The sequence below is a fragment of the Mus musculus genome, chromosome 11 (assembly GCF_000001635.26).
Source record: "Mus musculus strain C57BL/6J chromosome 11, GRCm38.p6 C57BL/6J".
NCBI classification, from domain to species: domain Eukaryota; kingdom Metazoa; phylum Chordata; class Mammalia; order Rodentia; family Muridae; genus Mus; species Mus musculus.
In genome coordinates, this window is record NC_000077.6 from 61,710,157 (window position 1) to 61,723,371 (window position 13,215).

The following is a 13,215-nucleotide window of genomic DNA, read 5'->3' on the forward strand; positions in this document are numbered from 1 at the left end:
GTCGTTGGCTTTCATTTGGGCCCCTGACTTTGTGTGTGTGTGTGTGTGTGTGTGTAGTAGGGAGCAGAGTGGTATGGGTAAAGGTGGGAGAGGTCAGCCTTCAGCTTGAGCGGAAATGTTGAGGAGCAAGGACTCGTCAAGACCCTATGTAGTATGACTGAAGAGTTTGAGGTTCTTGGAAGTCAAAACCAGGTATCTACACTTGGCCAGGAGAAAGGGTGGATATAGCAGACCGCTGGAGAGCCAGCTATTCCAAAAGTCCCCTTCCTGACCATTTCCCAGCCACTCACTTCCAGTGCTGTGCCACCTCTAGCCCTCAGCTCCTAGTCCCCTGGTCCTCAAGCTGTCTGCTCTCTGCTACTCATATCCCGTGCTCCCTGTTGTGACCCACAACATCATGTGCCATCCTCCCTGCCTTCCATGGGAACAGCTAAAAGGGATTCACACAGAAGCATGGAGTAGGGCTCCTCATCCAGGAAAAACTCTACTTTCCCAAGGGAGACCCAGGGCACTGGTAAGGCCTGCCTGAACACCCACTGCCTACTAAATTCAACCTTGTACTAATAGTTATGGGGACCTAGGTCTGTCCTATGTGGCCCCTTCTTGTATCTTTAAAGTAGGTCACCTCCCTCCTGGGCCATCATGGTGCTTATCTGTTAAGCAGTGGATATAAGCTAGGATAAGTGGAACAAACTTGCTTCCAGCAGCCAGCCAGAAGCACTCAGCCTTTCATCCCTGCAGCCCCCACCCCCAACCTGTCACCCATTAGCTTGGCATTAAAGGTCCAGAAGATGAGGGCCTTCCCTGGGACTTACTGTCTTTTGTGCCAACTTTCCTTAGTTGTCTGGGGGAAGCCACAAAGTCTAACCTAATTCCCTAAAATATAGGTAGAGAGATGGAGGCTAAGAGAGTGATGGAACTTGCCCATCACAGCAAAACTCAGAGACACAGCCCAAAGGATAGATAGTACTGGACAGTCTGTGTCCTGAAGAAAGGGCCATTCTCAGGGCTGAGGTAAGTCAGACTTCTGCTTCTGCTGCAGTGGGTTCTGACTGGCCCACACTCACCCAATCACAACCCTCTTTTCCAGCAACACTGCTGTGCCCTGCCAAACTCAGTCTTGTACCCACCTGGTTCTCAAAGCCCAGTTGTCCCCAGGAAGCTCTTCCCATATTGCCTGCCTTGATAGTGGAGATGTGTTTGTGTGCCAGGCACCGTCCTGAGTATTGCATACTCAGGGGCTCCTCTAATGCTCACAGCCTCTAGCAGATGATTGTCAACATGGGACAGCAATTGCCTTGCTTAAGGTCCCATGGTCCCAGGAGGCAGATGAGGCCGTCTTTTCCTGCTGTGGGACCCTGGACCTTCAAGCTGCTGGGGGAGGAACCCAGTGGCTGGAGTGACCCCAAAGAGCTCAGTGTTGAAATCAGCCCCACTCTGCACTCACTGGACAGGAGTGGTGTGAAAGAGGAAGGGGGCCCCCATGTGTGTGTGTTGGGGGGGGTAGCTCCACGTCTCAGAGCTCTGAGCTGAAACACTAATGCTGCCACAGGAAACACCGCATCTCCACCTGATGGAAATGGCCCTTCATGCTGTGTCACAGGAGGTGAAGGAGGCTGGGGCATCTCAGGCCCAGGCCCTGGTCTGTACCCTCTTCTTGCCATCCTATTCCTTTTCTCTCTTGTGCTCCTCTGTGGAACTGCACAGAGTTTCTGTGACTCCTCCAGTGGTCACCCGTGTTCCCTATCCAAGCCTTTGTCCATTTTACGGGTGCCATCCCAGGCGGAAGTATGGCAGTGCAGAGGAGGACCTGCTCGTCTTTGCCATACTCTGCCTCTCACCAGCTCCTGCCACTGAGGACTCTTTCCAAATACCCATCTGGTTTTCCCTTCCTGTCCCCTGCAATCCCTGCACCCCTGCCTGTGCAAGGAAAAAAAGAGGGTGCCTGCACCTACTGTGCAGAAGGCTAGGGTTCCATCCAGGCCCAGGCTGATGGGCGCTTCTGTTTCTATTGCTCCCTCTATGCTTGCTTCCTCACTGGGATCCTGTCTGTGTGCAGGGTCTGTCTGGAAAGTGCATTCAGGGCTGGCCTGGTCACCCACACCCAAGCACATGGTAGGCACACGGCAAGTGGCATGTTTCCCTAGATTAGAGAATGGAGATGAAGCCTGTAGGCCATCCCATCCCATCCCATCCCATCCCATCCCATCCCATCCCATCCCATCCCACCCCATCCCATGGCACTACTGGCTGTGGTTGGCAGGACTGAGTCAGGACAGAGGCTGTGGTACTCAGTGCTGAAGTAATTTACTCTCTAGACCTCCACAGGGGAAAACAAAGGAGGGCTTGAAGGTGGGAGCCCATGCCTGGCTGTTATCTCCTTCCATCTTAAGGGCAGGATAGGTGCACAGTAGCACTGGGAATATAAACAGAGAGAATATAAATAGGATGGGCAGACAGTGTATCCTTTCTGCTTGACTTATTGAGATAGGGTCTTAGTCTGTAACCCAGGCTGGCCTTGAACTCATAGCAATCCTCCTGCCTCAGTCTCTCAGATGCTGGGATTGTAGAGATGAGTCACTAAACTCACCTATGACTTTCTAAGCCAACTTTCATAGTCCCAGGAAATGTCAATGGAAAGAAGGAAGAGGGAGAGAAAGTAAGGGGGTAAATAAGTAAGTAAGACCTGTGGAGAAAGGGGCAGCAGGAGAGATTTGAGAATCCAGAGAGGCGGAGGTAGAGCATGCATCCCCAGAGAAGAGCGACTGAAGGAGCCAAATGCAGAGTCCTGAGATGCTGGTGTTTATGGAAGTGCATGGAGGCCAAGTTGGCTGATGTGCAGTGTGCAACTCTAGGGGAGAGGGAGAGATGAGGCCAGTGAGGTAGCAGGAGCAGTGTGATGGATCACCTTGTGGGCTGCAGCTCGCCTATACTAAGGGGCAGGTAGTGTCATGCCTCACTTCCCTACTTTCCAGAGGTTAAATGACTGGCCCAGAGCCCCACGGTGATGGAGCCGCATTCAGACTCTTGGCTTTGAGCTGGGACTGTGATTTTCCACACCTGCCGTGTAAATCTGCATGCTGGTGCTCCAGTTTGAATAACAGCAGCAGGAGGGCCCTGTGACCTCTGCCTGGACAGGCTGTACAGACAGGCAGGGCGTTCCTGGGCTCTGTGTCTGGGCCTAGTGTGGCCCACGCACTTCAAATAGCTCCACTCCGAAGCCAAGACCCAGGGCGGGCCCAGCCTCTCCCAAACCAAGCGCAGCAATTAGTGTGCCTCCTCCCGCTTCCCCTCAGTCTCAGCAGGCAGCCGCCTGGTGCTGAGGCAGGACCTTGACTGACTGCTCCCCATTTACAGCTGCTAACTCGGAGTCACCCATAAGGCAGAGTCTGAAGCCACATCCTGGTTATTGTGGTTCTGACAGAGATCTTAGCTGACCTTGGCCTGGCCACCATAACCTTGGTGAAGGACTCAGCAGTTGGCAGATGAGCTGCCTCAAGGCCCCTCCTATGCACTGAGCGTCCCTCTGCCCTCTGAAGTCCTGCCCAGTGGCCCACTTGAAGCCTCCCAGTGTAAGGTCGTAGATGGGAAAGGAACCACCCACTCGGCCCATGTCCTTGTTCCTTCATCCCCAGCTCAGCTGAGAGATTCTGCAAAGTTGGCCCTGGCTACCCCCAGCTGATAACCCGACAGTTCTGGGGCTCTCTGACCTCTCATAGCCTAAGGCTGCAGTCTCCTGTCCCACCACTGCCCTGCAGAGCAGTTTCTCTGTCCCAGAGGCAGATGTGGCTGATTTTGTGAATGGCAGAACATGTTTACAAGTGTGCCCCAGTCCCCACCACTTCTTGTGGCTGACCTCAGAGATTACCGTCCTGAAAATGTCCTTAGCAATGGTCCCCAGACACCTCTTATGAGGCCCACTCTCTCTCCTTGGCACTCCCCTGACCATCACATCCTTTTCTCTACTGAAGCCCAGTCCCATCTCTTCCTCATTCAAGACCTGGCTCGCCTGTGTTGTGTATCCATCCACCTCCCACTGGAGAATGGGTCCTAGACAGGCCAGAAGCAGGCGTTTTCCACTCTGCCTGGCTTCCGGGAGGTAGGATTGGTGGGAAGGGGGTGTGGGTAAAAGGATGAACAGGAGAGGGACAGTCAACTCAAGTCCAGGCCCCTCCAGACTAGAGAGGAATCCCTACAGAAGGGAAACTATCATGCTCTCTGGGAACATCTAGGAAAGGCTGTGGTATGCTGTTGCTGATGCTGTAGGAAACAGGCAGCGTCCACCTCCCCAGGTCCTGACCTCCACAGGAAGCAGAGGACCAGGCTGGGCAGCCTCCCTCAGTGTGTGTCTGACTCAGGCTCCAGCTCCTCTCAGGAGCCTGCTGCTGATGGAGGTTAGGCATCCCCTACTGGGCCTGCTACAACTATGGGGCCTCCCCCAAAGCCCACTGACCTTCCCCCACAGCCCCAGGTTCCCTATCTGTAAAACCAGGTGCTTGGACCAGACAGGCCCTGAGCTCCTACTTTAAGATTGGAAGTGAGCTTCCTGCTTCTGACACTTCAGGGTCAGGTCCTAAGAGAAAGCTGTAGGCAGGTAGAAGGCCCAGTTAGACTTAGAGCGCAGGACTGGCAGGCATCATGAGGCCTTTGGCTCCCTCTAGTGGTAAGATGTGGCTCACTTTGAATAGCTCAGATCTCCTCCCCCTACCTTCCCTGCATCAGCATCAGGAGATTCTGCCCAGGTTACTATCTCTCCCTGGTTTCTCTAGCTGGTGCACTCACAAGTTGCCAGATGAGCTAGTCTCTAAGGCCCCTCCCATGCTGTGCTCCCGCAGCTCCCGACAGTTTCCACGCAGGCGCAGGCTGGGGGGCAACTCACCGATATCTTGGTGAAGACAGACAGCATCAGGGACAGGACAGATAAGTACGTGCGGATGCGCTGGCCACCAAAGCGCTTCTGAATGTATTCAGGCAAGGTGACGATCTGGGGAGGCAAAAGAGAAGAGGAACAAGGTGAGTATCGGGAGGGCCAGCCCCATCCAGAGGTCCTGTCCCTCCGGACTTGGTGAGGGTCAAGCCTCTGCCATGGCCCCAGGAAGAGACTCACCTCTGAAGATATGTAGATGGGTACAAACACCCATGCCAGAGCCAAAAGCACATATGTGGCCTGTGAGGACAGAGGCATGGGAGGGTTGTGGGCTCAGCACTCAATAGCCCTGCCCTGGCACACAGCCAGATGTGGCAGAGAGGAGTAGTGCTGAGGCTACCCCCCCCCCACACACACACGCCCCTCCTGCTTTGCTGTGAGAAGCTAGGAGCTTCTTACGGATGTCTCTGGACTGCCGGGCTGCCCAGCCTTCTGTATCTACAGACCAGCTGTCTGTGGCATACTGCGTGCCACAGTCTGGCAGGCCCTGACTGATACACACTGCTGGGAGCCCCCTCATCCAGGGACCAGTGAGTGTGGCTTCACCCTCTACCTCAGCCCTCCCACGGGCTGTGCCCATTCTCCAAGGCTCACATTCCACTCAAAGCCAGCCACAGCCAGGCCTCCGGCAGCACCCGAGCCGGCCAATCCTACGAAGAGGCCAGAGCCCTCGCTGCTTGCAAAGAGTGAGGCTCCGATCTGCAGGGGGGAAGAAAAAGTGATCACTGTGAGCCCATTACATCAGCTCCACCTAGACCAGAAACACCTCCTCCAACCTGGCAGGTCTAAAAGGAGAACATACCCTGTTCACATATAAGGATCCCAGGCTCAGGTGTACAAGTTGGGGTACCCATAGGTAAGCCACAAGGCCAAAATAAAAACCAAAAACGCACAAACAAACAAAAAACAAACAAACAAAAAACCCCAGAGTTTTTCAGACTCCAAAGCCCTTTACAGAACTTATAGCAGTTTGTCCCTACACAGGCAACTTGGGGGTCTCTTCCAGCCCAGGCTTATCCCATTGGGCTGGTGGTATTAGACAGGGACCTTGATTGAAGCACATAAAGAGACCTTGGGGGGACATAAAGAGTCCTCAGGGATACAGATCCTGATGAAGTCAGCCTGTGGACAAAGGAGAGGCTAGAAGGTGGGTGAACTCACCGGCCACCAAGCCATGTCCCGGCCCGCCAGGAAGTAGCCGCTCACTGTGTTCTTGTTGGCTCGACAAGCCGACTGCAGAAAAAGAAAAAGGCAGGAAGTGCATTGAATGGAAGATGCTTCTGCCTCTGGCAAATGCCTGACAGTCCCTGTGTACTCTGAGCATTGCAATGCATGTGACCCGCAAAGAGAAAACATGAACACACACACACACACACACACACACACACACACACACACACACACAGAGAGAGAGAGAGAGAGAGAGAATATTCACAAATAGCATTTTCCAAAATAGCCCAAAGTAGTAACAACTCAAAGTCCAGCAACTGATGAAGAAACAAAACAGGCATATCCACACAATGGAATATTATTCAGCCAGGAAAATATACAGTTAACCTGCCTCCAGTTTATTTCCTGTTTCAGAGTTGGGCTGTATTGCTTTCCTAAGGCAGAATTCCTATTGGTCAAGCAAGAGGGGTTGGTTTTACAGATGGCTAAAAACAAAAACAAACAACAACAACAACAACAACAGCAACAAAAAAGGCAACAAAACCTCTAAGTTGTCAACTCCAGGGTGACTGTCCTTTCAAGGCAGGGCAGGAGCAGGAACCTTGGGATCCTTTACGTTTTTGGTGCAAGGGACAAAGCAGGGGAAACTGTATCTACCATTCAGATGGAAACTGGCCTATTTCACAGGCAGCAGAGCCTCTTCCTTCTGATACTTTGGAGCGTCATGGAAGAAGCTGTTTTCACACTGGGGAAGTGGAACGTCAGTGTGACTGTCTCCACTTTGCTTTTTAGAATTGCTATTGTTATTTTATGTGTGTAGGTGTTTTTTGCCTGTATGTGTGTCTTGCACCATGTTCCTGTCTGGGGCCATCAGAACCCAGAAGATGGTGTCAGGTCCTCTGGAACTGGAGCTGTAGACGGTTGTCATCCACCATGTGGCTGGGAGTTGAACCCAGGTCTCATGGAAGAGCAGCCAGTGCTCTTACCCACTGGGCCTTCTTTCTAGCCCTATGATTGACACCATTTTGACTCAGCCTGGCCTGATAGGACCGAGTGTACTCTAAAACAGTCCTCTTTGTCCCTTGTTTCTTTAACAGGTCCACCTTGCATCAATCCTTCAGCATCAGAATCCCGTACAGTTATCATTACTTGGAACATGTAGTCCAAACTCACCATTCAGATCTGCTGCTGCATCTTCCTGGTCACATGCCTCTCATTTTTTTAATGTGTGTGTGTGTGTGTGTGTGTGTGTGTGTGTGTGTGTGTGTGTGCATGTGCGTGTGTGTAGGTCAGAGGACAAGGCCTGGTGTCAGTTCTCATCTCCCACTTTGTCTGAGACAGGATCTCTTGCTGTTCAGCATTGCACACACCAGTAACTGGCAGGCCTGTGGACTTCTGGAATTCTCCTACTTGCCTCCCATTTCCTTGCCATGGAAGCACTGGTCTCATGGGTACATGGGTTGAACAGGTTCTGTTTTTTGTTGTTTGTTTGTTTTGTTTTGTTTTTGACTCAGAGTTTCTCTGGGTAGCCCTGGATGTCCTGGAACTCACTCTGTAGACCAAGCTGGCCTTGAACTCAAGAGATCTGCCTGCCTCTGTTTCCAGAGTGCTGATCTCAAAGGTGTGCACCACCACTGCCAGGCCGGGTTCTGGGTGTTTGAACCCAGGTCCTCATGTTCTTTACCTACCAAGCTATCTTCCAGCCTGTCCCTAGAAGGCTGCTGAGGGCAACTGCTAGGGGCTGCAGGAGGCTCTGCAGGAGGTGGGCTTTGCTGGCTCAAGGCAAGGCTGGATGAGTTTGATCTCGCCAGAAAGAGACTGCTTTCCCTGCATGCCTCAGCTCACTAGAGTCACATCGACTCTCAGTCAGGAGCAGTTCCTTGTGTCTATAGTTTTCCCCACGGAGCTTAATCATTTCTAGCCTTTGATTCGGAGCAAGAAATTGGCAGCTCTTGTGTTCTCTGGAACACTAACAGGCCATGGTGGGCTACTAATCAGCCTCATTTCAGCCCTGTGTCTCAGGAAATAGGGAGGCCTGACAGGAGGAGAGGCACCAGGAACGTCCCTGCAGTGGACAGAGGGAACACAAGCTCCCTGTCATATATGGACATGGCCTGTCCATATAATTTAGTATATTGATAATATAGAAGGTTACAGATAGTATATTATTGATAAGAAAATTAGAAGTATTATGAGAATTAGTAAAATGTGACAGAGGGTTATAGCATGTGGTTGGTAAATGCCATCAAAGACAGGGCTGTTAAATATCACTTTGTAAAATACACACACACACACACACACAAACACACACACACACACACACACACACACACAGCACTCCACATATACCACATACTACACCACACACACCACTCCACACATACCACACACAAACACACTCATGTACCACACACACTGCACGCACATGCATTCACACCACACACACACACGCGCACACGCACACACCATGGGGTTCAGTGGTTAAGAGCATTGACTGCTCGATCCAAAGATCTGGATTCAATCCCTAGCATCTATGTATTGGCTCACGAGCATCTATAACACCAGTTCCGGAGGATCTGACACTCTTCTGGCCTCTTTGGACATCAAGCAGGTATGCACATGGTGCACAGACATACACGCAGACGCAAGCAACATCCACTCATATGAAAATTAAAATAAAACCAAACCAAAAAAAAAAAAAAAAAGGAGCAGAGCTGGGGTAAGAGGAGAACCTAGCTCTGATGATGGCCATAAGTCGTTTATCTGCCACCACCACCACCACCACTACCACCACCAGCAGCAGCAACAGCAGCAGCATCAACACTATGTCCATATCACTAGCCACTACAGTCCTACTGGTACGACCATTTCTATAGATCCAACGGTGGCAGCAGGGTCCTGTCTTCACCAGGTCTCTTTGGTAGACCTCACCCTGTGAAGTAGGTGCCGTCCCTACCCTACAATACTGAGTGAACATGTCTGCTCTCCCATTCCCCAGGCTCTTGTCTTGGAACAGGACTTATAGGAGGAAAGAAAGGGATAGCGGGTCTCCTACGGAGAACGTCAGGCTTCCAAGGCCGAGGCAGGGAACTGTCCTAAACATGGCCCCGTGAGGTGGATGAGGCTGGATTGCTGCACTGCCTCCCACTTAGGAGCACCCAAAAGATTGGCATTGAAATGACAGCAAGGGGGGCACATTTCCAGTCTGTGGACCCCTGGGTAAGTCCCCTTGGTAATGCAAGCCTGGCCTTCCCAGAGGTTGGGTGTGGGGTAGATGGGACACAGGGGAGGGCCTGACAACTACACAGCAGGTGTCTGCTGTCAGTGGATCTTCTGCTGGCTCGAATAGCCCGTCTGTGTTCTCCAGAGAGAAGCTGAGTTCAGCAGTTACTGAGCAGGGCAGGACGATCAGCAGCTTCCAAGCCCTGAACACCCCCCTCCCCCTTTCTGGATTCTGGGCACAGCTAGGGAATCACCATAATTCTAGTGTTCAGGCAGCAGACCACCAAATAAGACCCATACAGATACCCAGGAATGTGCTGGCCCCAGTTATGCCCGAGAGCCCAGTGGGCCACTGCAGGTTCTTACCCATATGCCCACGGCCACATTCAAGGCAAAATAGACAGAGATGACAATAATGTCCGTGACACTCAGCTGGGATCCTGGAACATGGGCATCCCCAGTGGAATTGCCAGCCATCCTGCAGCAAGCGCCGTGCCGAGCCCAGGGACTGAGGAGAAGTGAGGTGATGAAGGGCTTTCTGAACGGAATTAATTGATCATTAAACCAAGTGAGAAATGACATCTGCAGCCCACAGTGTGGCCTCGTGCCTGGGGAATGCTTCAAAGCACAGATAGGTCTCCTTTTGCTCTGCAGGGGTAGGTGAATCCCAGAGGGCAGGGACTCGGGTACTCTGGGAGGAGTGCAGGCAGAGGAAAGGAACCTTCTTAAACTCTGAGTGGGTTGGAAAAGGAAGGGCACAGCTCTGAGTGAGATGCCAATGCCCCATTTAGCGTCACCTAGACTTCGTTTACTTGAGCGTGGAGCAGTAGAATGGCTGCCTTACCTCTAAAGACATCTCCCTGAGGGACAGGCTTGCTTCTGGAGTCAGCAGGCTGATCTAAACTCAAGATGGTGGCTCCTGGCAATGCCAGGAGAGTCCCTATGCCAGGCCCTAAGTCCTGTCGCCATTATCTCTACTGTTCTAGAAAGCAAGACAGACCTGACCCTACCACTCGGCCATCCATTTACCCAGCCTGGGTCAGTACCTGTCAAATACCAAGGACTTCTTCCCATCCTGTAGCTACTCCTATGTCACAAGCAAACTCACCACACAGTGTAGGTGATATCTTAGTCTAGTCAAGGAACAGAGGCTGAAGGCTAAGTTGTCTGTCCCCACCCATTCAAGGGTAGAGCTAAGTCCTCTGTAGATGTAGACCTGGCTCTCAGTATGATGGCAGTGGTGGCTCTGGTTTCACTGAAATTCCACCAAGGCCTGCCACCCAGGCACCAGGGACATTAGTGCTCAGCAGCTGCATCATGCTCTGCTCAGTAGCTTGGCTCGTGCTCTGTGGAGTGTTTGGAGTTTAACTTTACACGAAACCCTTCCAAAAGTGTTAATGAGTGAGCATCTGCTCACACGGCATTCAGTCTCACCTAGCCTGCTACTTAGCAACTAAACTACTGAGCAGAGACTAAAGGTCAACTCTTCTGTGTAGGACAAGATCAAGACAGGAAATCTGAGTTTCCACTGAACACAGGATTCAGCAGGCTTAAATGGCTCTGTCTCCACTCTACTGCAAGCTGACCTCAGTGCAAGCGATTGCCTGCAGTATCTGTGACCCAAATACCTACTTTCCCCAATCTGAAAGATCCATAGGGTAACATACAGATTTATTGAGTGTGGTGGTTTGAATAAGAATGCCCCCCCATAGGCTCATATATCCGAATGTTCAGTCACTAAGGAATGGAATTATTTGAAAAGATTAAAAGGATTAGGTGTGGTCTTATCAGGGGAAATATATCGCTGAGATTTCAAAAGCCCATGCTAGGCCCAGTCTCTTCTCCTTCTCCTTTTGGATCAGGATGTAGCTCTCAATTGCTGCTCCAGTGCCATGCTTGCTGCCTTATTCCCTGACATGATGATAATGGTTCTGACCCTCTGAAACTGTAGCAAGCCCCGGTTAAATGTCTTCCTGTAGAAGAGTTGCTTTGGTCAAACAGGGACTAAATCACTGAGTCTGTCTCATCACTATGAGTGGCTGAACCAATAACCATTGGCACCCCTCCTCGGCAGGATGGAAGGTACTGGCAGACAGCCTTGCCTGTCTCTAATCAAAGACAATTTTCAAAAGAAAATGGATTTGCTTGTTCTTCACTGAAGAATTCAAGCACAGGAGAAATGACACCTCTGCCCCTGTGCCCAGCCATACCCACATTTACACACATGAAAAAGGACACAGCCCTTCTGGTCAACTCAGCCCAAGAAAGATGAGGACTTCCCTTCCTTGTTGAGGAGCTATCTGCCTCTCAGTCCATTTTCTGTCACGATAACTGAATACCACAGATGAGGAAGTTTGTGAAGAATAAAGATGCTGCATTGCTCTGGGAACTGGTCAGAGGGACACATATAGAGTGGGCAACCCTAAGACTCCAGAAGCAGGGAAGAGAGGCACGCATCCAAGAGATTATAGCCAGCCTTTGAAAACAGACCCCCCCCTTGAGCTATACAAGCTGTTGACCAGGTAATCTTACCCTAATCACTTCTTAACGTCTCCACCTGACTCTGTAGTTTTAGTTCCCAATAAATGAGGTTTGGGGATGTGTTCAAACTATAGAACCATCCATCCATCCATCCATCCATCCATCCATCCATCCATCCATCCAAAGAGAAATTCCCCTTACTCATGAGAACCACTTTCTGGATGAGTCAGTCATCTGTGTGGGGGTTGGGACCCGAGCAAGACAAATGTGTAACTGGCACAGAGGACTGGTACCCACCAAGCGTGAAATTGACAAACATAACCAGGTCAAAGGCTGTGGCAGGCCAGGAGTGACTTCTGGAACGCACCGCAGAGGGGAGCATATTCACGTGGGAGGGAGGTGACAAGGAAGAGCAGCTCCATTAGAGAGTCCAGACCAGAGAGCAGCTTCTTCTGAGTCATCTCAGAGAGGGGCTGGGAATTTTGACCTTGTTAACCAGGCTCCTTCTCAACAGGGCCTCACCTAACGTGAATGAGGAGGGTGTCCTAGTCAGTTTCCTCCAAGCTGGAAGCAGCTACAGCTTTTGTTAGGGAGACCTCTGAAGGATTTTTCTCTCTTAAGTGTCCTGGGTCTGTGGCACGGGTCTAACTAGTACATGGTGTAGATGAACAAGAAAGAGCTGGATGCCTGGTACTCATGAGTCTCATATGCTCTGAGCGGGGGTAAGCTAAGCACAAGGCCAGACTGTGCTTCATCTGTGGATGTGTTGTTTGTTCCTGCTACTGTTGACTGCCTCTCTGTACCTACAGGGAACAGTCACAGAGCTGAGCAAGACAGAGTGGAGCAGGACTCTAGAAATACCCTCCACGGCCTTCTAGGCAAGGGGATGTGGGCATAATGAGGCCTCCAGGCTGGGGATGTCACATCCAGGGAAAAGGGCAGGTGGCTTCATGCAGTGGAATGGAAGACAGTGGCTGCAGGCTAAAAAGTGAATGGCAGAGCTAGTTAATAAAGGGCAGACAGACAGACAGACAGATAGACAATAGATAGAGGCTTAGGTTAAAGGGGGACACTGAGGTGGACTATCTTTTTGAGTAAGAGATTTTTGTTGTTGTTGTTGTTTTTGTTTTATGAGGCAAGGTTACTCTGTATAGCCCTGGCTGTCCTGGAACTCACTCTGTAGACCAGGCTGGCCTCGAACTCAGAAATCTGCCTGCCTCTGCCTCCCGAGTGCTGGGACTAAAGGCTTGCGCCACCATGCCCGGCTTGAATAAGAGATTTATCAGAAGCATTGCTAATAGCACATTAACACAGGCCAATGGCAGGTGCATGGCAGGAGCTCTGAGGACAGTTCAGACTCACAAGACAGAGCACAGGCTGCTCCTTGGAGGTCTCAGAGGAAGAGGGAGGTTTCA

At 51.2% G+C, this 13,215-nt stretch overlaps 1 protein-coding gene across 6 annotated transcripts in view; it reads right to left on the reverse strand.

Annotated features, from left to right (window-relative positions):
• Slc5a10 (solute carrier family 5 (sodium/glucose cotransporter), member 10) overlaps window positions 1-10,661 on the reverse strand; it is a 48,036-nt gene extending 37,375 nt beyond the window's left edge. The window contains exons 1-6 of one of the 6 annotated variants that reach the window (NM_001033227.2): window positions 10,428-10,643; window positions 9,686-9,827; window positions 6,089-6,160; window positions 5,522-5,626; window positions 5,108-5,167; window positions 4,880-4,984 (exon numbers count right to left, since the gene is read on the reverse strand). In NM_001033227.2, the coding sequence (NP_001028399.1) occupies window positions 4,880-4,984; window positions 5,108-5,167; window positions 5,522-5,626; window positions 6,089-6,160; window positions 9,686-9,796 (453 nt within the window). In that variant the 5' untranslated portion in view covers window positions 9,797-9,827; window positions 10,428-10,643. Of the gene's footprint in view, window positions 1-4,879; window positions 4,985-5,107; window positions 5,168-5,521; window positions 5,627-6,088; window positions 6,161-9,685; window positions 9,929-10,427 lie in introns of those variants that run through there. The other 5 variants (XM_006531980.4, NM_001382268.1, XM_006531979.4 and 2 more) reach the window with 5 other exon arrangements.
• Between the last annotated feature and the right edge of the window lie 2,554 nt (window positions 10,662-13,215).